This window comes from Mycothermus thermophilus, assembly GCF_041956435.1.
Source record: "Mycothermus thermophilus strain CBS 625.91 unplaced genomic scaffold VTJ04scaffold_4, whole genome shotgun sequence".
Taxonomy (NCBI): Eukaryota; Fungi; Ascomycota; class Sordariomycetes; order Sordariales; family Chaetomiaceae; genus Mycothermus; species Mycothermus thermophilus.
The window spans coordinates 288667-311593 of NW_027191430.1; the positions used below are offsets into that span (position 1 = coordinate 288667).

General features: G+C 55.9%; 11 protein-coding genes across 11 annotated transcripts; 6 read left to right on the forward strand and 5 right to left on the reverse strand.

The window, feature by feature from the left end:
• VTJ04DRAFT_5793 (uncharacterized protein) lies at positions 1–1488 on the forward strand (the record flags this gene model as incomplete). Its single annotated transcript, XM_069363946.1, has 2 exons — positions 1–338; positions 420–1488. The coding sequence occupies 2 exons, from the start codon at positions 1–3 to the stop codon at positions 1486–1488; spliced, it is 1407 nt and encodes a 468-aa protein (XP_069217822.1).
• Positions 1489–3534: 2046 nt separating this feature from the next.
• Positions 3535–5593, forward strand: VTJ04DRAFT_5794 (uncharacterized protein; the record flags this gene model as incomplete). Its single annotated transcript, XM_069363947.1, has 3 exons — positions 3535–4175; positions 4243–4615; positions 4682–5593. 3 exons carry the CDS (start codon positions 3535–3537, stop codon positions 5591–5593), a joined length of 1926 nt encoding a protein of 641 aa, XP_069217823.1.
• A 703-nt stretch (positions 5594–6296) lies between these two features.
• Positions 6297–8343, forward strand: VTJ04DRAFT_5795 (uncharacterized protein; the record flags this gene model as incomplete). Its single annotated transcript, XM_069363948.1, has 3 exons — positions 6297–6832; positions 6886–7286; positions 7346–8343. The coding sequence occupies 3 exons, from the start codon at positions 6297–6299 to the stop codon at positions 8341–8343; spliced, it is 1935 nt and encodes a 644-aa protein (XP_069217824.1).
• Positions 8344–9079: 736 nt separating this feature from the next.
• Positions 9080–9556, reverse strand: VTJ04DRAFT_5796 (uncharacterized protein; the record flags this gene model as incomplete). The annotated part of the gene is made up of 1 exon (XM_069363949.1): positions 9080–9556. The coding sequence occupies one exon, from the start codon at positions 9554–9556 to the stop codon at positions 9080–9082; it is 477 nt and encodes a 158-aa protein (XP_069217825.1).
• A 411-nt stretch (positions 9557–9967) lies between these two features.
• Positions 9968–12487, reverse strand: VTJ04DRAFT_5797 (uncharacterized protein; the record flags this gene model as incomplete). The annotated part of the gene is made up of 1 exon (XM_069363950.1): positions 9968–12487. The coding sequence occupies one exon, from the start codon at positions 12485–12487 to the stop codon at positions 9968–9970; it is 2520 nt and encodes an 839-aa protein (XP_069217826.1).
• A 410-nt stretch (positions 12488–12897) lies between these two features.
• Positions 12898–13611, forward strand: VTJ04DRAFT_5798 (uncharacterized protein; the record flags this gene model as incomplete). The annotated part of the gene is made up of 1 exon (XM_069363951.1): positions 12898–13611. One exon carries the CDS (start codon positions 12898–12900, stop codon positions 13609–13611), a length of 714 nt encoding a protein of 237 aa, XP_069217827.1.
• Positions 13612–14415: 804 nt separating this feature from the next.
• Positions 14416–14877, reverse strand: VTJ04DRAFT_5799 (uncharacterized protein; the record flags this gene model as incomplete). Its single annotated transcript, XM_069363952.1, has 1 exon — positions 14416–14877. One exon carries the CDS (start codon positions 14875–14877, stop codon positions 14416–14418), a length of 462 nt encoding a protein of 153 aa, XP_069217828.1.
• Positions 14878–15992: 1115 nt separating this feature from the next.
• On the forward strand, positions 15993–17067 carry VTJ04DRAFT_5800 (uncharacterized protein; the record flags this gene model as incomplete). Its single annotated transcript, XM_069363955.1, has 3 exons — positions 15993–16071; positions 16127–16787; positions 16857–17067. The coding sequence occupies 3 exons, from the start codon at positions 15993–15995 to the stop codon at positions 17065–17067; spliced, it is 951 nt and encodes a 316-aa protein (XP_069217829.1).
• A 520-nt stretch (positions 17068–17587) lies between these two features.
• On the reverse strand, positions 17588–18248 carry VTJ04DRAFT_5801 (uncharacterized protein; the record flags this gene model as incomplete). The annotated part of the gene is made up of 3 exons (XM_069363956.1): positions 17588–17716; positions 18056–18137; positions 18208–18248. The coding sequence occupies 3 exons, from the start codon at positions 18246–18248 to the stop codon at positions 17588–17590; spliced, it is 252 nt and encodes an 83-aa protein (XP_069217830.1).
• A 294-nt stretch (positions 18249–18542) lies between these two features.
• On the forward strand, positions 18543–19846 carry VTJ04DRAFT_5802 (uncharacterized protein; the record flags this gene model as incomplete). The annotated part of the gene is made up of 6 exons (XM_069363957.1): positions 18543–18545; positions 18633–18676; positions 18730–19028; positions 19115–19232; positions 19290–19425; positions 19502–19846. 6 exons carry the CDS (start codon positions 18543–18545, stop codon positions 19844–19846), a joined length of 945 nt encoding a protein of 314 aa, XP_069217831.1.
• Positions 19847–20577: 731 nt separating this feature from the next.
• VTJ04DRAFT_5803 (uncharacterized protein) lies at positions 20578–21726 on the reverse strand (the record flags this gene model as incomplete). The annotated part of the gene is made up of 1 exon (XM_069363958.1): positions 20578–21726. One exon carries the CDS (start codon positions 21724–21726, stop codon positions 20578–20580), a length of 1149 nt encoding a protein of 382 aa, XP_069217832.1.
• Positions 21727–22927: the final 1201 nt, after the last annotated feature.

Sequence of the window (22927 nt, forward strand, 5' to 3'; positions counted from 1 at the left end):
ATGGGGCTCTACACAACAGCACCGCCAGCTCGGCCGTTCAGTGACGACAAGGCGACACTGCTCACATCATGGTGGATCACTGTGATGTGCGCCGTCGTCATCTTGCTCCGTTTGTTCGGCCGTCTCGTCCGCGTTGAGAAGCTCTTCGGCGAAGACAAAGTGGCTGCTCTCGTCCTCCTCCCGCTGTTCGCTCGGATGGCCTTTGTCCATCCAGCGCTCCTCTACGGCACCAACAACGTTCTCCTCGACCCCGAACTCCCCTTGACCCAAGAGGAAATCAACCGCCGGTCTATCGGCAGCCGTCTCGTCCTGATCAGCCGTATCATACAGCCAACCATGTAAGCCAGTTCATAGATCACGCCTTTGAGAGAACCTCGCCAGCCCAGGAAGCTCTAACCATCAACTTTTATTCTACCCAGCCTCTGGCTCCTAAAACTCGTCACTCTCAAATTCTTCGACCAACTTGTCTGGCAATCCGGCAAAAGACGGCACTCCACCCTCCTCCTCGCTACCCGCGTCGTGTTAGGAGTCACTTTCTTGGGCGTCGTCATCGCCAACCTCGCCGAATGCCAACCGTTCCCGCACCACTGGCAAGTTGTGCCAGACCCCGGCGGCGCCTGCAGGCAGGGCTACGCGTATCTGATTGTCCACACTGTCTTCCACGGCCTGACCGAGCTGCTGCTGGTCGCCTTCCCCGTAGCGATCGTCCTGCAGGCCCGCAGCCTGCCGGCGTCGCGGCGCGCGCTGCTCATCGGCCTGTTCGCGCTCCACCTCGTCAGCGTCGGCGTCGGCGCGTACCGCGTTTCGCGCGTGCTCGACGACGACGGATACCAGGCCACGCGCACCGCGTGGGCGTCGGTCGAGGTGCTTGTTGCTACGTTTGTGGCTAACGCGTTGGTCATTGGCACGTTTGTGAGGGATAAGGGCGCAAAGAAGAAGCGGTTCCGGTACCAGCCGCCTGGGCCGGGGGAGGATGGGCCGATGATGCGGATGGGGGGAGGAGGGAATGGTGAAAGACTGGGCTCCAGGAGGGGCTCCAGGGGTGGGAAGACGGCCAAGATGTCACTGAACGATCCGGATTCAGACTTGGAGGAGGGGGACTCGGAAGGAACGATTGGGAACAGCATGGCGCGTCCAAAGACGGCGGAACGGCTCGGTGATACTACGGAGGAGGACGACTTGGAAAGGTCCAAGAAGACGCTCAACGACCGCACGAGCAGCGGCAGCGCGGATTCGCTCATCCCCAGAGACCGCGGCTACGCCACGCCGATACCGACCCGGGACAACACCGTCGGCGGCGTGATGAGGACGACGACCATCCAGGTGGCCGTGTCCCCGGCCCCTGGTCATGATGGTCGCGATGCGGCCGACCCCTCAATGAGGCTGCGGCCGGCGGATGGGGTGGTTACGGCAAGGGTTCAGGGCAGGATTCGTGGCTCGAGCATTCGCCTGCGAGAGTTGGGCGGGCTGCCGGCCTCAGGATCTTGATGCATTTGGTTATTGGATATACGGGAGTAAACTATTGGATGATGTGATTTTGATTCCCATACATACCATACTAGTATTGCATAGGTAATTGAATGAAGTTTTGACAATTCCAATTCCATCTTGGGACACCGGGGCTGCAGACAACTTCTCTGTCTTGAGGCTTGTCGCCGAGCTGGGGCATGGTTCATGGTTCCCTAACGGTGGGGGTGGCAAGGGCCCGGGGGTGGTGGCTGTTCGGTCCCGTTTGTGTTGTTTTTGCGCGACTTTGGGCTTGGTCAGGTCCCCGACCACCCTCCCCTCCTTTTGTTCCAGTTGTGTTCTTCCCGTCTTCTATGCAGCACTTTCGTCCTCTTGCAGCGAAGCATGGCGTTCCTTAGCTGCAGCCCAAGAACCAAAACTGCAGCACATCACATACAATGGCTGCCCCTGAATGAGGTGCCATTCGCCGCCCGAGTCTCCGTCCTTACCAACCTCACGGCGCCGCGCTTTTTCGACACTGTCACGTTGAGGTTGTGTTGATAAACCCTCGGGTCCATGCCCAGGATGCCAGCCAGGGGAACTATGTTTATCAGCGGATGAAACCTTGGACCGCCAGTGGCGCGACACAAGCGTGGTTGGCGGCGTGGGGGGGTTCTGGTGGAGGGCCACGAGGTCTCCTCGTGGCTTTTTCGTCAACGGCGGACTGGGGTGCCCTGACGAACGACCTGACGGGCCTACGGAGAAACTGCATGACGGGGACCTGGACAAACGGCCCTAGTTGTCTTAGTTAACGTTGGCTCCTGGGAGCGGCCTGGCCAGTGAGGAAATGAGATGGACGGCAGCTTTTGCTGTTGGTGAGGGAATTAACGTTTCAATGTCACTGAGAAGATGAATTGGCGACGATTCTGCTACAACATCGCTTGACCGGTCAAGGCTGGGCAGTAAGATTTGGAGGGCCCGAGTCTTTGGGGAGTGTTCATGTTGCACTTCTCCGGATTGTCCATCGTGTACACCGTACTCCGTATGCCCACTCAGCATGCAACCTGTCATTCTCTGTCACATTCGATCAGAGCATTGACAACAGACGCCTCGTGGTCTTGTGTTATCTATGGAGTATCGAGGGCAGTTCCCCGGCAGATAGTACTGTAGTTCACACCAAGCCGGGAGCTAGCGTACAAGTCCCGCCTCTGATGGTTCGGCCGCAGCGAGGCCCTAAACCAATTTTGATGGATGCTGTGGTTCTGGAAGTCCGCTAACGCAAGCTGCTGTGAACTCCGATAACCCACAGCGCTGGCGACCATTCACATGGGCTCGGTGTCTGCTAGCGTTGGCGTTGAGGTGCCGGGCCACTGCAGGCCTGAGGACTCGGTGCCGAACCATGCATGCAGCCAAAAGTGAATTCCCCCGTTCCCCGTACCCCCCTCCGCTCAGGACGGACATTCGCGATGGTGTTCCCTGCCAAGGAGCCCCGGCCGTGTTAACGTGCGGCATCTTCATTTTCTCCGCTTTTTCTGTGCTAGACTTGCGCACCACGGCGCGCCACCGGCCATGATATTCTCGGCGCAAGGACTATCCCCAGGTCTATGCTGACGTTTTTGCCCGTTGATGAATCTTGGTCGCACCTGTCACTACTGTGTACACTAGTAGAGCCCCCGTCTTCGGAAATATTGTGCGGAACGCGCCGGTCGTTCGCTGATACGTTAGCACAAGGCGAGCCTCTCGGAGACTGCTCGCCGAACATCACAGCGTTGGCCTGGCTCTCGAGTCGGCTTCCGCCGAGCCAAGTTCAACTCCGCTAGATACGCCGACGCAGTGTCCAAGACTAGCTGTCAACGTGGAGCAGCGTCGAGGACGCGGCGGCTGATTCTAGCGCACAAATCACTGCAACACCTCGTCACTTCATCCCGCAGCCTTGGGACGCCCTCGAGAACGCCGCCGTGGGGTTCTCGGTCAACCAAGGGAGCAACCTCACCAGACCTTCATGTAAACACATCGCAACACCGGGAAAGCAGCAACCCGGGGCATCCAGCATCATCATTGCGCCGTTACCGCCAACTAACCGGCGACATGCCATCATCACGGGGAGACATCGAAATGAACCGGCTCGGCCGGGTCCGGAGCACCGCCGAAGCCAGCACCTTCTCCCGCTCCGGCCACGGCCATGGGCACTTCGACTTGAAGGCTCACTTCGTCAACTTCATCGACTCTTTCCGGCGGGAGGATGGCACCGGCAGCGCGGCCAGCAGCAGCCCCTTCTTGCGCGTCACCCCCGCCGACGACGACGATTACGACGAACACCAGCAGCACTGGCCCCATGATCATCACCACGACCGCAACCAGCACTTTCGCCGGACCTCTCTCGCCGGCAGCCACCGCACGCACGGCAGCGGCGAGCGGTACTACGACCTGCGCGCGGCCACGACCAAGACCGCGAGCACCCTGCTCGCGCGCGAGCTCAAGGGCCGTCATCTCCAGATGATCGCCATCTCTGGGTCCATCGGCACGGGTCTGTTTGTTGCGTCGGGCCGCGCGCTGAGCCAGGGCGGGCCTGCGTCGTTGCTGCTTGCCTACGCCATCGTCGGTGTTATGCTGTGGTGCACAGTGCAGGCGCTGGGAGAGATGGCGGTTGCGTTTCCTGTTGCTGGGTCCTTCTCGGCGTACTCGACTAGGTTTTTGGATCCGAGTTGGGGGTTTTCGATGGGTTGGAAGTAAGTATCCCTAGTCCTTTCGTTCAGGGGCACAGCAGCGTCGTGGATGTTGCTAACATGGCTTTAGTTATGCCCTACAGTGGATTGTGGTGCTGCCCCTGGAGATCATCGCCGGCGCCCTGACCGTCGCCTACTGGAATCCCAACCTCGACCGCTCCATTTTTGTCACGCTGTTTCTGATTGTCATTGTGGGCATCAACTTGGCAGGCGTCAAGGGCTATGGCGAAGCCGAGTTTATCTTTGCGATTCTCAAGGTGACCGCCGTCGTTGGGTTCATTCTCCTCGGCATCGTGATCAACATTGGCGGCACGCCAACAGGCGGCTACATCGGTGGGACGTACTGGAAAGATCCCGGTGCGTTTAACAACGGGTTTAAGGGGCTGTGTACCGTGTTTGTGACGGCTGCCTTTGCCTACGCGGGTACCGAACTGGTCGGATTGGTAAGTGTCTTTTTTCACGGCAGCTTGGTACCCCCGGAATGTTCACTAACATCATCCTCAATCCAGGCCGCTGCGGAAACCGCCAACCCACGCAAGAGTCTCCCCACCGCCATCAAGCAGGTCTTTTGGCGCATCACCATCTTCTACATCGTGTCCCTGGCGCTCGTGGGCCTGTTAGTCCCCTACACCGAGCCGCGTCTCCTTTCCGCGGCCAACATCGCCGACGCCACCGCCAGCCCCTTCGTCATTGCCATCGAGAGCGCCGGCGAAACTGTCCTGCCGAGCGTCATGAACGGCGTCATCCTCGTCTCGGTCATCTCGGTCGGCAACTCGTCCGTGTTCGGCTCGTCGCGCACGCTTGCCGCGCTGGCCGAGCAACGCCAGGCGCCCAAGATCTTCGCCTACGTCGACCGCCGCGGGCGTCCGCTGGTCGCCATCCTTGCCGTCTCCAGCTTCGGCCTTCTCGCGTACCTCGCCAACTACCCCGGCCACAGCAGCATCTTTGACTGGCTCCTGGCGCTTAGCGGGCTCAGCTCCATCTTCACCTGGGGCAGCACCTGCCTCGCGCACATCCGCTGGCGCAAGGCGTGGGCGCGCGCGCACCGCTCGCTGGACGACCTGCCCTTCCGCGCGCAGGCGGGCGTGACGGGGAGCTGGATCGGGCTGGCGCTGAACGTGATTGTGCTGGTGGCGCAGATGTGGGTGGCGCTGGACCCGCTGCCGAGCGCGGACGGGGAGGCGCTCACGGCGGTTGAGCTGGCGGAGAACTTTTTCCTGCAGTGCCTTGCTCTGCCGGTCGTGGTGGTTATGTATTTGGGCCATAAGCTGTGGTATAAGACGAGTGTGATTCGAACGGTGGATATGGATATCGATACGGGGAGGAAGGATTGGGGACGGCTGGGGGTTATCAAGGCGCAGGAGGATGAGGAGAGGCAGAGTTGGCCGAGATGGAAGAGGATTTATCGCATTATTTGTTGATATGTTGTTTTTGGTTTGGGTTATTCCTCTCGTAATGATACGAATTTTGTGGTCTGAGGGAAGAAGGTTCTCCCTTGGACTCTTCGCTTGGTTTACATCTCCATAATTACGACTACTTCATTGTTCTCATTTATTATCCCCTCCAAAGTCAAGGTAGCGATTCCATGTCAGGTTTGGGTAAACATCAAGATCCAGGACTCTACGATGTAAAAAGGTTACTTCAGATGTAACTGCAAGAGACAATGGTCAGAGATTTGGTAATACGGTAAGCCTGGATTGACATAGTCTATCCACATATCTTCGTTGTAATAGCATCATTGTCTTGAGTCTTTTAGCAACCGGCTATTCAACAAACAGCGGACCCAACTGTTCCCCCTTAAGCAGTGTAACCCACAGTCACATTATGCTGCCTGGCTCTTCTCTCTCATGTACTCTGCAACTCAGAAATATTGGGGGTTGTGGAGATTTTGAGGCCAGTAATACATTGCCAGCGATGGTCTCATCGGTTTCACTTAATATCCGGGGAACTTCTAAATCCCGGCTAATACTTTTTTTTGTCCCCAAGAACACGGCCCAGTCGAACGTAAGCCGCGTTGCGTAGTACATTAGAGACCGATGAACCCCAAAAGCATCGCTGTGAATGTTTGGCTGACGCTGAGCCGTCATCCCGGACCCTCAACGCTGCACTTCCCAGCAGTACACAATGGCTGGCTCAAGACTCGGTCTCCTGTTCCTCATCACGTCCGCCGGTGCCAGAACTCTGCCGTTCGAAAACATCCTCCTCTCTGCAGAAGACATCCAGGACTACCCCGCAGTAGAGTATGACCACATTGCCACTGCCCCAGCTTGGGACGCCCCTGAACCCGCCTGTCGCGCCTGGCCCGGAACCGACAGCTGGCCCAGCGATGAAGACTGGGCGCAGCTGAACAAGACGTTGAGCGGAACACTTCTGCGGCCCGTGCCTCCTGCCGCGGTGTGCCATGTCGATGACCCGCACTACAACGAAACAGCATGCCGCTGGCTGGTGGAAGAATCCCCAGAGACACATGCCTGGCTTGACGATCCGTTGTCTACTCTGACGCAGTGGCCACAGGGCGGGACGTGTCGGCTGGCTCTGAACGTTCCGGGGGTCTGTACAAGGGGTGGATATCCGGAATATGTGGTGAACGCCACGACAGTGAAGCACATCCAGGCGGCAGTCAACTTTGCAAGGAACAAGAACGTTCGGCTGGTCATTAAGTACGCTCCTGACCTTGATTGAGACCCGGTGGGGAGCCGCGCTGACCTAGCAGGAACACCGGCCATGATTTTGCCGGGCGGTCGATGGGGGCCGGGTCCTTGAGCATATGGGTTCACAACCTCAAAGACTTCGAGTTCATCCCAGAGTATGCCGTGGGGACATACAAGGGAATGGCTGTCCATATCGGAGCTGGCCTTGAATCCTGGGAGCACCGGAGACACATGGCTCGGCACAATATCTCGGTCGTCACGCCTGGATACAGAACCGTCGGTGCTGTGGGCGGATGGATCTCGGTCGCCGGCCACGGCTGGCTCACATCCAAATATGGCCTCGGAGCGGACCAAGTGCTCGCCATCAACGTTGTCACTGCTGACGGGCAGTTCCGAACAATTGACCCGAACAGTAGAGATGACGAGGAAGGGCTGTGGTACGCGCTGCGCGGAGGAGGTCCAAGTATGTGATTCCCCATCCCAATTCAAGGCGGAATAGATAGAGGTGACTAACTCCACCAGGCACATTCGGCGTTATCACGTCTGTTATCCTGCGGGCATACCCGGCAGTGACTCTTACCCGGGGCAGTCTCGGTCTTTTAGTCAATACTTCCCAGCCACAGGCCGATCTCGAAGCCTTCTGGACCGCCATCTCTTACTACTTCCTCTTTTGCACCAACACAGTCACCCCCGCCGGGGGCTACTGCCACAGCTACATCCGTCCTCTCGACAACGGGCTTTTGAACTTTTCCACCACACATACCCTACCGGACCTGTCCAAGGCCCAAACCCGCGACTTGCTGCGTCCACTCTACGCTCAGCTAGAGGAAATATCTCTCCCCATCCCTCTTCCAAGCATCGATGACATCCAGCAATTTCCCTACGCTGACGAAAACCCGTCAACACCAGCTTCCCTGCTCCGCGAGACGCGCTACCGATCGCGCATATTCCCGGGTTATCTCTTCCGCAACAACACCGGGGCCGTTGTCAACACAGGATGGAGAGAGGTATTCGCCTCCGTCCGGCGCGCAGTCGAAGAAGGGGGATATGTCTTCCACGGGGTTGGCTACGAAATTCCCACCCCGCCGCCGCTGCGAGAGCCGGGCGAAATGCGTTGGTCGGACGACGGGCCAGCGAGGGCCGCTTGGTCTGGTCCGGTCGTGCTGTTGGCGAGCTTGATCGAGGAGGATCACGTGGGGACAGTGTTGAGCGCGGCGGAGGCAAAGGAGCGGGATAGACGGGCGAAGCAGTATATTGGTGAGTGGCAGCAGTTGATGCCGGCGGTGGGGGCATATATGAATGAGGCGGATCCGATGGAGGAGGAGTGGGAATGGAGATTTTATGGGCCTGAGATGAGAAGGCTGGCGGGGATTAAGAGAATTTGGGATCCGTGGGGCGTGTTTTGGGCGCCGACGACTCCGGGGAGCTGTGAGTGGGGAGTTGTGACGGAGGATGGATATCCGGGATCGCAGAATGGGAGGCTGTGTAGGAAAAGGTGTGATGAGGGGCGTCGCAAATGATGGCGTCGTCATGCATCAAGGAAGGAACTGACCCGATACTCCATTGCTACAATGGCATTGCTCTGGTCAAATTCATGGAAGTTTTTCCCGCAAACGGCGGCGTATCATTTGAGAATGTCGTCCCAACCCGTCTTGGCCCGATGGCCTATCAAGGAAGCCCGGATCAAGAGTCGGAGCCAAGGCCGACACTCTCCACTCACACCGGCCGTGCGGCCCCACTTCCTCCGGAGCTGCTGCCGGGTGGGTCCGGCAGCAGCTCCGGACCCATTTTCCGAGAGAGGAAACTGGGGCACGCCCCCATCGGAGGTCGGAGGACGGGATATCATATCCTCATCACGAAGCCGAAAGCATAAGGGTCAAGACACAGGAGCTGGGAGAGCCTTGCGTAGGACTTTCTACGTTCAATAATGATCATCGGCTTCGCCGACTGCGAGTAGGTTCAGGGCCCAGTGCTCGGTTTGTGAGTGCAAGCTGACAGAAAGATGAGCCACGCCGAAATCGGCGCATAGTGTTCATTGGCAACGATGCCTAACGCGATGTCTCGATGATTTTGTATGACATCCCGAGCCTAAGTAAGCTCTCTAAGTCCAAAGCAACGCCCAAAACCACGCTAAATATGCAATACCACGGCAAAAAAGACTAGAACGCCATTCCCAACCATTTCCTTGTCGTCTCATACATCATGACCCTCATGGTCCCCTACTCAAGATCCATCTCACTAGACGCTAGGGAGATTTTACCGCGGTGTCCAATTCGGCAAATAATGCGGCCCTCTACTTGTGTAGACCCTCGTGCGGTCAATGTTTCGTGATGCATTGGGCGGATAGTATGGTGTCCTGCGGGCGCGGATAACCACAGGCGCAGCAGCGGCCGGATCTGAGTTCCATTTGGAGGAGGTGGTGTTCCAATCTGTGCCGGCCACGTCAACGCCGTGACTGTTGTTGTCACGAGTAGGTGACCTGTCGGAGGACGGCGACGCCGAGTTGATGGAGGAGGGACTTGATGGTTGGGAGCCGCTAGGCGGGCGGGAAAGGCGTGGAGGAGTGGGCCACCGCGGTAGCGTGGCATTGGGCGGGGTCGAAGGTGCAAAAGAGGCTGATGTCGGTGATGCTGATGACGTCATTTTCGAGGAGCTGTCGCTCAAGGTGGTTTTGCTGGAGCTTTGGCTGTGGATGTCGGAGAAATTGGGACGGGGATGGTTGCGAGAGTACATGTTTTGGATATTGATGGATTGCTGGTGGGAGGAGGAATTGAGTGAATGCAGTGATGGTCTTCTGTGAGGTCGAAGTTGCATGTAAGTGGGAGGATGTGAGGTTGTGTTGGTATTCGATGTCCACAATAAATGGCCGCTAAGAGGGCTTAGAAGTAGGGGAGATCAAGGAGATTAAGGTATGACGTCTTCGACGCTGGGATCAGTGAGCGGTTAACATTGTCCACACCTGGATATTGCCACATCGGGAAATAATCTCCATGATTATCACTCGGAGCATTTAGAGGCACCCAATTTGTTCACCTGGCTACAACGTATCACGACAACACAGACTGTAACTGTCTATTACAACTCATAACGTCACTTTTGCAATCCCGATCTTCCCAACTCCAAGCCCCTATTCGCCGTCCATTTTCACAGCGCCCCGAGCTTGCCATCTTCATCTCCGATCCTGTCCTGGAGAAAGCCAAGCAGGCTCCAAAGCCTGTTGGATTGTTGTGCCTCTTGGCCCTGAGGTGGCAAACCGACAGCGGCGGCAGATAAGTTATCCTCATGATTTTCGGTCAAACGTATCTGCTCGGACAGTGACACAGCTGGTCGCGTCTGACCATATATTTCGTCCTTTGTGTTGCGGTTGCGGGAGATAATGTCGACAAGTTCCTTCGTAGGGAGCTCTTCATCGTTGTCAATTGATGTGCTTGCATCACCCGGACGTGAGTTCTCAAGAGAGAAGAGCTGGTCGAAGTCGGCACGCGTCACTGGACAATTGGCTTTCGCCGTCGCGATCTTCCGATGCAACGACCTGAGAGTGTTGATAGCTTCCAACGCCCGGCTGGAGATGCTTTCAAGTATTACCAGCTCATCGGAAGTCCCCTCCAGCAGCATCTGGAAATGCCTGAAGTCCCTGCATCCAACAAGGATTTCTGCCAAAGCAACTTCTAGCCCCACCAACCTGGTCTGTCGTTTGGCATATGCCAGTGTCAAAGCTACAAGGCCAGTATCCGAGGTCGAGGCGGCCAGGACAGTGTCACTCAATGCCTTCACCAGGAGTCGTGCGGTAGCGACAGTCTCACGATCACCCTGAGAAACGACCAGGTTCAGGTAACACCGTAGCGGCGAAGGGAGAGTCACATCAACATCGGGGAACTCCTTGCGCATCTGCTGCAATTGGACGTGGGCGGGAATAAGATAGACGTCGCCATAAGAGTTCGTGGCTGCTACCATTCCAACCCAGCGCCCCTGATCGTCGACCGCCCAGGATCCGGAGTCGCCAGCCGTCAGGTCGTCGCCGGGGTCCATCATGACTGTCCAAGCCTCGATAGAGGCGTCCCTAGTAAATAGGAATCCGGGCCTGGGGAGCAGGGTGCCGAAGCGCTTTCCGCTCCGGCCTGCGTGAATCGTGACTCGGCACGTTGATGGTTGATCCTCATCGAGGTAGCCGGTGATGTAGGGAGTTGGGTGTTCAGCGAGGAAATTGGGTAGGTATTGGTGCTGGTGCAGAGGAATCAACTTCCAATCACCACCTTGCTGTGGCGTGGAGGTTTTGAAGACCTCGGATTGTCTTATCGACCAGACTGGCATGTCGCATCCTTGTCCTCCCGGATGTACTCCATGAAGTGAGCTGGAGCCTTGATCATTTGATGAGTGTCCGGTGACCACAAAGTCTCCTATGTCCCGGGGAGTCTCTTGTCCGCCGTTGGCAAAGGTTGGTGGTCCGTAGCTCAGAACCAACGCTGGCTCAACGTCGTCATCATAGTCCGAATCAGCAAACCTGTCGTCCCATAGAGTGTCATCTTCATCATCAATATCGTTCCGGCCATTAGTGTCGTCCGGATCATGAAGTGAAGTCATGGCGTAGAGCTCGTCGCCGACCCGGATGAGTCCCCCGATGGTCGAGCTTGCGGTGGAAATCAGCGCAAGATCGCTGTCGTCAAACACATGCTTGTTCAGCTGCGCACCGCACAGCGTTTGATCCGGGAATGATTGCGGAGACGTGATGTCGGATATGATGCCGTACTGCTCGCGGGATATATGTCGGATCGATCTACGGTCGTAGGAAAGCCGAAGCGGCGCGTACAAAGCGCGATGGTCCCTCTGAGACATATATTCGTGGAACTGTTTGATCTGGCTTTCAGACTCTAGCCCCCAGACACAAATGGTCTTGATCGTAGCAGGCCCCTTATCCTTCTCTTTAGACAATGCTGACTGGATGCGGCGGCTGTCGGGGACAAGGGTGACGAGGGTAAAGAGGAGCTTGGAAGGTATCTTGCCGCGGAACATGTTCTCCTTGATCTTTTCGTACTTGTTTTTGACCAGCTTCAGAGTGTTCATGTCCTCTGAGGTGAATTGCGCCTTTGGGTCAACTTCGAGACCCAACCAAGATGAGAACACCAACGTCCTGACCCTCTCGCGGCGGGAGATGTGTATGTGAGCGACAACAGGAAGGTTTTGCTCACTGGCTTCGGCATTTTCTTGGGAAGGTGTCGGCGATTTAGGCGGCGTTTGATGGCTAGTTTCGGATGTTGCCTGAACAACACTAGAATCTGGTTCTACGGCGAGCGTAGTTGTCGACTCTGTCTCGGCTAAACCAATGGTTGGCGCCACAGGGTTGCCTTGCCCTTTGGAAATCGGGAACACGCTTGGTGCAGGTGGTCCAACAGTGATGGGCAAGGGATCTTTGGCGGTGGGCGAGCGAGAGGACCGTCGAAGCTTCATAGCATCCCGCGCCCGACTCCGGAATGAGTCAAGCTTAGGGGCAGCGCACAGGGTGCTCCCCGTCGCGTTGGTTTGGGCGGTCGTTGTTTTGGTCAAGGCAGCCCTCAAGTTGGCCTGGGTGGCTGTTGAGTTGGTCCGAAGGGCCGTCGCCCTGATGGCGATAACACCCCATCCTCTTCTCGGTTTGGCCGCTTGCAAGAGCACCAAGGGCAAAGACATGGTTGGACCTGGGAGAAGGTAAGATGAGGGAAGGTGACTGCTGACCTGGAGTGATGGGTTTCTCTGGAATGCTGAGCTGAAGCGATCATTTTCGCTTTCCAGTTCAACGGTCAGGATGGCCCCCTCAAAAACTAAAAATACCTAAGATAGATTCGCAAGACTACACTGTTGACGGAGCCACCGACTCAGCTGCGAGTACACAGTCCCAAATTATTGATTCAGCCCGAAATCCTTGGCGCCCAACATCACTTGCATTCTTGTACATTAGCGGCTTATTCGTGCCCGACAGACAGGAGCCAGTCTTAAGTCGAGGTCTTATCAGGCTCTCGCAATCTCTTCGGTCAGCAAACAATGGTCCCGACTTCGACCCATTTTGTTCAACAAGCAGCCGAGCAAACGTTGAGCTCACGATGGCAAGGCCTCGTCCTTACGATGGCACCCACTTCAGCAACACCACCAAATGGGATATTCTGAGTGCATTTGGTGTTAAGGACCCAAGAGACGAGGACCTGCGTCCTCTGGATGGCTACTTTGAGTTCCTTGCGCACGAGCTGGACACGTCCAGGACAACATCAAGCTTGTCTATTACGCATCCCTGGGATACATTGAGCATCTTTCGCGGTCTCCAAGAGCATGCTGCGACGCAGAAGCAGGATATTCCATGGGAAACGACGGAGGCGGGAAGGCAGCTCGAGTTCGGCGTACGTGCCATGTTGACGACGCAGTGCAAGTCACCAAACATTTCCCCAGGGACCTATTTCAACCCTGAGTGGAAGGCCCATGAGTCTCTTGTCCAATTTGTTAGCCGGGTATATCCGACAGCACAAGCGCCGCCTTATGTTGCTCACAATCGAGAAGCGGTCAACACTGAGCGAATGTCCGCCCGAAACCTCAAGGACGACGCAAATATCAGTATTGAGTGGACAGACTATTTGACCGATCACTTGGAGCTCCGTGTGCACACCGATTGGAAAAGGCTGTATATTTTCCGCTTCCCATGTTACCTCGACATGTGCTTGAAGGCGCTCGAGGATGACAAGCCTGATCTCAGTCACACCATGGAGCAAGCTCTGACTCGGTATTATGACATTCGCGAGATTAATTTCTTTGGCGGAGCCTTTTGATCGCTGACAAAAAGACCCCCCAGAGGCTGCCTCCCACCATCACTCCTTCGTGAAACACTGCGAACCTACCACTTAATCTTCCCTCAAACAGATCCCATGTCCTACGGAATCCTCAAAAGAACTCTCGGCTCAGACCCCGCCAGCGATGCGAACGCCTGGAGCATTTCAGATGATCATGAAACCCCACGAGACGCACGGAGACTTGAGACCATCGCCGACCTGTACGAAAAGTTCCCCCATTGGGCTGAGCGGCTGGAGTATCTCTGGCGGGAAGTGGAGAATCCACGACCTATTGGGCGATTGGATCATTGGACTGACAAGCGCAAGGACTCGCGCTGGTCAACTTGGTGGATTGTTCTCGGGTTGGTGTTCGCAATCCTGTTTGGGCTCATCGCATCGGTCCTTGGGGCGTTGCAAGTGTGGATATCATACTGCTCGTGGATGGAGGATCCCGGGGTGCTTGGCTGCTCTGCAAAACTTACATCGTCTGGAGCGGCTGTTGGGGATTAAGTTGGGTTGCGTTGGTGCGGGGTATCATGCGAAGAGGGGATGGATAGATTTCGGATCGTCATGATTGCTTGCAAATACGATAGAGCTTGGTTTAAGTCATTTAGAATAGAACTGGGGATGGCGCTAGCTGCTCTATACAATCGCTGGTTGGTAACAAGAACGTCTCCAACGTTGATTTGGGACCGCCGACGCCTCTGGGTATACGCCGTGCCAGCAAATCCGCTCAAGCAAAGGCACACCACCGCTTCATATGCTCATATGCCTGAGTTCCTGCCATGTCCGATATTACGGTACTTAAGCCTTCTTCCCAGCCACAGGACACACCGCCCCCTCCCCTGCCGAGCTCACATCCGGATGCCCCTGGATCTTGCCCTTATGATGCCCAACCGTCGCCTTGGTGACAGGACAGGCTGCGCCATCCTCCTTGTCGTCGGTCGGCGGGTGATTTGGTGGCAGCGTCGTGGTAGCCGTACCGACGACGGGGCACAGAGTCGCGTCGACGGCCGCCTTGTCCGATTCTTTGTTGGCGACCTTGCTCGCCACGACGGGGCAGGCTGAGGCGTCAAGGGCAGAACGACCCTCAGGGATGGGGACAGCCGGGTGTTTGTGCAGGATGCCAGCATGGTGGTCTGTGGTGGCGCCTACCACGGGGCATGTCTGGCCCGGCTGGGAGAGGTCGACGTCGGGGTGGGATGGAGGGAGGGTTGTTGTGGTGGTGCCGACGACGGGGCAGTTCTTTTCTTGGGAGTCAGCCATCATGAATGATGGTGTTGCGGTACTCGTGGAAGTCAAGCGCTGTTTTGATAAGCCGATATGGTGTGTTTCTGAAGCCGTGATGGAACGGAGAGAGTTTGTTGTTGTTGACAGGTCTGAGGCTCGTCTCAAGTCTCACAGGAGAATCCGCAAGAGCATGGATGACCCCTGTATCATGACGTCATGTCCCCAGGCTGCCCCGCGAACAGAGAGGCCAGTCGGCTGTCAGCCACCTGTGAGCGGCAAGATCTAGCCAACCAGAAGCACTGATTAAACATTGACAATCACGTGCCAGACAAGCCCCGACGGCCCCACCAGACAGGAGGGGCCCGGCCCACTTTCGTCCTCACCTGCCGTCGGACTCAAAAGAGTCGAGAGACAAAAGTTGATGAGGGATTGACGACTTGATGGGCAGTTGAAACCGCTTCCATGCTGGATCATGTATTCTCAATGATGAGCATTTCCCTGGCCAATGGTTTTTCCCACATATCATTTCCCGTTATGAACAGGAATGCTCTGTCCAATCCATCCATCACATCTGGGACTGGGCCACAAGATTAGAAAGTAGGAGCACTCGCGTGAGCTCTGGGCGCTTAATAAAGTTGATCGAATACTGATCACCTTTTTTGTCGTTTGTTGTATTGTTTTTTTTTTTTTTTTTTTTTTTTTTTTTTTTTGGCAGGCATCAAGGTTCTAGAGCTCTTTTGGATCGCTCATTTCCAGGGTTTCTGAACTCAACTGACAGGATGAGCCGAAACGTCATTCGGGGAGCTGCCGAATCCAATCGAAGCAAGCAATGAAGGCAACCTTGGCCCTTTGCCATCCAGATCCCCGCATTCGGTGGTTGTCTGACAATAAACACCAGGCCATGCACATCATAAATGACGTAGAAGACACTGTGAAGGCGACGCGTCAGTGGCAGGTGACCAGCCCTGAGGCAAATCATGTTTTGTCACCTATTCGTATAATATCATCCATAACTGCTGTGCTCCCTCAGGAAGACTTCCCTTTTCCGTTCACGCTGATGCCTCCTTTTGTGTGTCGTATATCTCATATACTAGCAATCCATACACATTAAGGGTCATCAAAGAAAGCATTTGCATTATTTACCTTCCAACATGCTCGCTCCTGAGCTTGCCGCCGCCATGCTCTACCCAATGTTGGAGCCCCTGGACAAAGGGTCTGGACCGATCATCCGTAGGTCTCCTCATCCCCAACCAAGCGGATTCATCACCACTAACTCCCGTACCAGCCGCTCCCACCCACTACCACCTCATCGGCGAGACTGGGAAGCACACGTTGTGGGCAGGCTTCATTCTTATGACCATCACTGCGGGCACGTTCTCCCTCCTGTCCTACAACGTCCCGCTCTCCAAGCGCATCTACCACGTCCTTGCGACCCTGACCGCCATCATCTCCGCGCTGGCATACTTCGCTGCCGCTACGGGACAGACCTCCTCTCTCGTCTGCCACCCGATTCGCGACTCGCACCACAACCACGGAGATACCCCCGTCGAGACGTGGCATGATTCCTGCCGCCAGGTCTTCTGGGCCCGCTATCTCGACTGGTTCCTTACCACGCCTCTCGTGTTGATCAACCTCTGCCTGTTGGGAGGCATCTCCGGTGCGCACACGCTGGCTGCCGTGGCTGCGAACGCGGTGGTTATCATTGCTAGCTGGGCCGCGGCGTATGGGACCGCTGCCGGTCGCGGGGCGAGTGAAAAAGAGACCGATTCTCTCCGCAAGACGGCCATTTGGGGATGGTTTACCATTGGCGTCTTGGCCTATCTGGTCGTCGTGTGGCATGTTGGCTTGAACGGCGCTAGGTCGGTCAGGCATAAGGGTGCCCGGCTCGTGACAGTGTGGTCGACGCTCGCTGGTTATGTCCTCGCCGTGTGGGCGGCTTATGTTGTGTAAGTTCCAACTCCTTCGCCCTTGTTACGGGTTGCATCAGTCCGGGACTCAACTAATGGCGTGTATAGTGTTTGGGCCGTGGCGCCTATTGCCCAGAAGACAACTGTCGACGGGGAGATCATCTCCTACCTTGTCCTCGACGTCCTGGCCAAGGCCGTCTTTGGTCTTTGGCTTCTCGTGACCAACCGTTCTATCCCCGAATCGAACATCGACCTTACCGGATACTGGTCGCAGGGGCTTTCTGCCGAAGGTCTGATCCGACTTCCGGAAGAGGAGTAAATCCTATGATGTCTAAGCCGAGACCACTTGAACATATAAGGACCTTCACATCATAAAAGTCAGCTTGCTTCAGGAAACTGGTCAAGAACGAAGGAATGGTTTGATGCAGAGGATACGAGACCAAGCCAGTGTATGGTCAAGGAGTTTGGGATCATGACATGATCGCGACGGGATTTCACCATCTCAATGAGTTTGGACGGAGTTGATGTCCTTGTACAATACCTAGGCAGACGTTTATAATAGTGTTTTAATTGATCTGAATCTATTCCGTGTAATCCGTTATCCATGTCTTTCCGACGCCCATTGTACTCCATTGCAAGTGAACCAGTAAGAAGTAGATAGCAGAATCAGGTCTTGCGACCAGCCAAAGCTCTAACAGTCCGTAGTCCCATCAAAAACGTGAACCTCCCCAACCAGTCTCCTTGGTGTTTTTGACAGTCTCTTTGGTGTCTTGATAAATTATCTATCGTACATCCTCCACATTGTCCAATAATATGTCGTTCATGCTTCATACAGAAGCTTAGTTGTATCCTGAACGGCCATCGGTGCCGTCAGATGGCGTATTGATCGAGTTGTAGCCAGACCGTCCTCCGTCGTCCGGAATGACAAGAGCAGCGGCCATGCCGAACATGGCCCAAGCGGCGATGGCCTTGATCAGCGAAGCGGGAGACATGTTGAAGATTGGATCTTGTTGGACGTAAGAGTAAGGGACCAGTAAATGGATTGAATGATTTGAGATATGAGTTAGCGCTTGGTGATGAGCTTTGTTCGGAGCGTTGAAGATGCTTCGATGGTCTGGGGCAGATGAATGGGGGAATGAATGGAAGATCAAGACAAATGGAAAAAGCCCTTTTATATCATTTTGGCCCTCCCATCACCAACTTTAAGCTTGTGAGGCTCAGCCCTCTGAGTCTTTTGTCACACTCTACAAGGCATCCTCAGGTCTCAGGCACCAAGCTTCCCTTTCAACCCCCAATCTGTGGCTTACCGTTGAGTCAACTCGACGCCAAGTCACAGCGTCCAACGCTGATGCGAAGCTGCGGCTACCACGAGATCCGAAGATACCCGTCCTATAAGAAGTATCTAGTCAGTCTGCCAACCGGCCGCATCACGAAGTAATTGCGGCGGAGAATGCGGCACAGATCCAGTTGACCTGCTTGAAAACTGTCCAGTATCAGCATGTGACTGGTGACCGGTGTGGCGGTACAGCTCGGCGCTGGCCGAAGTATGTCAGCGATTAGCGATGCCTGGTAATAATACAACCCTGCCGCTGTTCATACGAGACCTTAGAGTTACAAAGGACTTGTTACAGGCCCCTTCTGGCCTGTTTGGCGGGTGTGATGGTTGGGTTGCATCCGGTTTCCTCTGCATGATACAGGCTTGTACAGGCAACACCGGGCCTCGCGGCAAGGCTAGATGTCACGATCACCCGGGGCCGTGATGTCGAAGCCGCTGAGGGCCCAATTCTCGTGGCAATGGTGAGAAATATCCAAACCTTTCGATCACACATCTGTTTCACCAATTCCGACGCTGGCTAACACAAAGATGATACGACCACTTCACAGTTCTTCCTCGCCCTCTCTTTTGTCCTGATGGCTTCGGCCATTGGGTCCGGCTACGGGCAAAAGGATCTCACCTCACCACCACGTTCTTTGGCCCCAGACACGTCGAGACCGGCACCAACAGCCAGAGTGTCTACACTCTGCTCACCATCTCCGCTCTTTCTGCCTGCCTCGCCGCCGTCGCTGCCAAGTGCGCCGGATTTCACGTTGCCCAGTCACTCCTGCTGCCCCGCGCTCAAGAGACGGCTTGGGACATCAGTATCTTGTATGCGTTGAATCACTGGGGCCACATTGCTTTCTCAGCCATCTTCTCTATGGCCATCTTCAAAGGACTGGTGGTTGAGGCTTGCGATCCGGATGTTATTAAGAGGATGTGGCGGGCTGTGTCTTTCATGACCGGTGAGTGTTGGATCTTTGGTCCCAGAGTTCGGGGTGGATAGAAAGATTGCCGCAAATGGGAGACGATATTGATGGTCAACATTTAGGGTTCCTCTTTGCGAGCGACTGTAAAATGGTGGTCATGCTTTGCTTAAAGCTATGGCAACTGCACCCACAATGGCTTCATCGGTTGGGCGTTGGACTTAGCATGCTTCTAGTGATCGGGTGAGTTGTTTCTTTGGATGTTGACATGAAGATTGACAGCGTGTTGACAAAAATAAGGGCTTGCATTTTGCCGTGCGCCAAGTTGACGCAGATCCATTGCACCACTCCAACATCTGACAACAGCACTGTTCATTCCATGAACTTCATGATCCTGAACTTTGCTGAACCCGTGGCCGTGCTCCTCGTCATTTCTGTCCCGATCTTGAAGCTATACTTTGCCGAGTCAACGCACAGCATCTTCAGAAAGCCACTGGTTCCACCCACTCGAGGACCCTATCATCCCAGGTCTCGCCAACCCTCCTCTCGAAACCGCCGTGGACGACGTCAATGGACTCAGCATCAACCAAGCTCAGGGCACCGGGACGGTAGCGAGCTCCATTCCCGAGCCGGATCAGTCCACTCCTCCCAACACCACTCCTGGAGCCCCGACCGCTCCCAGGCATCTGAGACGGATATCCCACAGCCTTGGGAGGTTCACGAACTCGACGACTATTCTGCTCGTGGCTCTCAATCTCAATCGCCATCGGGAGGCCAGTGGACCCGTCCACCTGGCGCTGGGACTGACGCTGGTCATGACATTTCTGAATGCTTTAACGTGGTCATGCAACACCTGAGATGGCTCTAACGTCGGATAAAAGGGAGGCACAAACACGTCCTTGCGCGTGGACACAAAGGTCCGGAGAAGAAGAGATGAAAGTGAACTCTGGGTGAGAAGGGCTCATGGTCGTCCCTTCAGTTCCTCCTAACTATAGGGAGTCTCTGGGCTTGAAAGAGACAAGGTGCTTCTGGAACTGAAAACAGGTGGCATAGATGGTGCTTACAATTGAAGGGGAAGGATGGCGTTCGGAGTTGATAAGGAAACACATTTCGTTCTTGGGGACAGTATGCAAGTGCACTAATGAATCGCCGGACGTGCGAAGTTAATGCTGATGTTTAAAGTGCTGTTTGGTTGAGATGATTGCTAACAACCGCCTTTAAAGACTGACAGCACTCGGTATTACTGTCTAGCGCAGAAGTCTCACTGATTCCTAGACGGCTGTTCCCGAAATAACCGACGAGACAGCAAGGCCATCCTGTAGCATGACACCCATGTTCCGATGTTGAGCATGTTGTTTGCTGTTTGTTCACTGGCGGCAGAATCTTTTTGGCATCATCACTCGCCCTCTGCGGACCTCGAGCTTTTCGTAACCTAATGCCCTGTAAATAACCACATTTGATGCATGATCATGCTTGTATGCTCGCTGTTGAAGACCCGCCAAAGGGTATATATATATCCCATGTTGAACCCACGAAATACCATCCGTCATCACACACTAACCATACCCCCTTTTTTTTCTAAACCCCTTTATTTAGAAAGATCCTCACCCCAAACCTCCTTCGCAATCTCCACCTCCAACCTCACCTTCGCCCACTGCTGCTCCTCGGTCAGCTGGTTCCCCTCCACGGTCGAGCTAAACCCGCACTGGTGCGACAGGCACAGCTGGTCCAAGCCCCTCGGGCAGAAGGTGGCCGCCTCCTTCAGCCGGCGCACCACCTCCTCCTTATCATCCAGCTCGGCCTTCTTACTCGACATGACGCCCAACACCACAATCTTATTCTCAGGCAGGAACCGCAGCGGCGAGAAGTCGCCCGACCGCGCGTCGTCGTACTCGAGGAAGTACACGTCCACGTCCAGCTCGCGGAAGAGCACCTCAGCGACGGGCTCGTAGCCGCCCTGCGCGAACCACTGCGAGCGGAAGTTACCCCGGCACAGGTGGATGCCGATGATCATGTCCTTGGGCCGCTTGGACACGGACGCGTTGATGAGCTTGGCGTACTGCTTGGTCAGGGCATGGGGGTCCTCGCCGTGGCGCTTGGCGGCCTCGGCGCGCATGCGCTCGTCGCAGAGGTAGGCGAGGTTGGTGTCGTCGAGCTGGACGAAGCGGCAGCCGGCGGCGTAGAGGTCGGCGATCTCGGCCTGGTAGGCGGCGACGAGGTCGTCGAAGAAGGGCTCGAGGGTGGGGTAGGCTTCGGTGGAGATGGCCTCGCGGCCGCCGCGGAAGTGGACCATGGTCGGCGACGGGATGCACACCTTGGTGGTGGTCACGGCGGCGAGCTCGGACTGCGAGCGGACGGACTCGACGTACTTGTAGTCGTCAACCTGGATGGGCTTGGGGTGGCCGATCTTGCCGACGACGGCGAGCTTGGGCGGGCTGACGCCGCCGGACGCGACGTTGGTGGACGAGAGGCTCCCGCTGCGCTCGACGCCGGCGAGGTGCTGGAGAAAGTCAATGTGGAACCAGGCGCGGCGGAACTCGCCGTCAGTGACAGAGCGGAGGCCATTGGCCAGCTGTTTGTTCACAACCTCGGCAATGTGCTCATCCTCGAGCTTGCGCAGGTCCGAGGCGGAGATGGGGTTCGGGCCGTCCAGCGTCTCGCGGGCGTCGAGGATGGCCTTGGGCCGGAGGAACGAACCGACGTGGTCGGCGCGGTAGACACCTGCGGGAAGAGGCATGGTGGGCGGCAGGTCGAGACGTCTGAGAATGAGACTGCTATCGGAGGAGGAGGGTGTCGGGAGACGAGTATGTGTCTTAGTTGTACCACGCCCTTGATTTCGTGCGGGCTTGTCCTATCCACCACCTCTTGATGTCTTGCTCCGTCAATATGTCTCTCGTTCAGGCACGCTGACGACGGATGGCGGCGTGTAAGTGAGACTTTGAGCGGTACGCGACGGGCCGGGCCACCAATCCGCTGTTGGAGAATGTCTCGCGGTAAGGCTGGGTCGGGGAGGTGAGACGGACGACGGGGATGGTGGTGCAAGCCGGGATGCCTGTCTCCGTCAATGTCTGTCGAGGTCCCAGAAATTTGGACTCGAGGCCTGTGTGCTTCGTCCCTGTGGTGCGTCTCAGGTCACAGGACAGACAAGGAATGTGCAAGTTGAACCGGGCGAGAACGGTCACACAGCAGGTGAGGGGAGTGTTATACAGACTTCCAGCTGGCAAGGCGGGCGACACACGTGGTTTATACCAGAATATTTGCGCGCCGCAGAATTCTTCTTTTCCCATCACCAAGACTACAACCCCTCTTCGTACCGACTGTCAACCATGACTGCCGGACCCGGGACCTCCTGGTCAGAAGGCCACCCCTGCAAATTCCCGTCCCTCAACCGTGTACTGTATCATCCACTTCATCTCCATCTTTTCTCCATTCGGGTCGTCCCTTTCACCCGTCCATGTCGCCGCTGCTGACCTACCTATGGGCTCACTCCCAGTCCGTTGTCTTCAGACGTCTTACACCGAGACTTCGCACTCTTCTCTCATTTCCACGCGAAGGCCAGATTGCCATGAGATGAACGTATCCAACTTCGTGGTAGGCAAGGCAATCCCCCATTCAATTCTCTATGTCCTCTGGTCTGCCGGGTCCTCAGCTCTCGCAAGACAGGGCTGCTCCTTGGTGCGGGGAAGTGGAACGGATGGGGTTCGGAGCAAGGCCAGGAACGGAGCCAAGATGCGGGGCAGATACACCATGTCGGAGAAACAGATTCCCCTCATCCACGGCAGCTGGCTGTCGACCAAAAGCTGAGAGAGAGGGCTGTGGAGGGCGATGCGTGGAGTCCGTCCAGGGAGGGCCAAAAACTGACAGGGAGCCGCGGTTGATAAATTCGGATCGACCGACGGCTGTCAACTCCTGCATCTCGTCTCGTTTGTGGCGTTTGC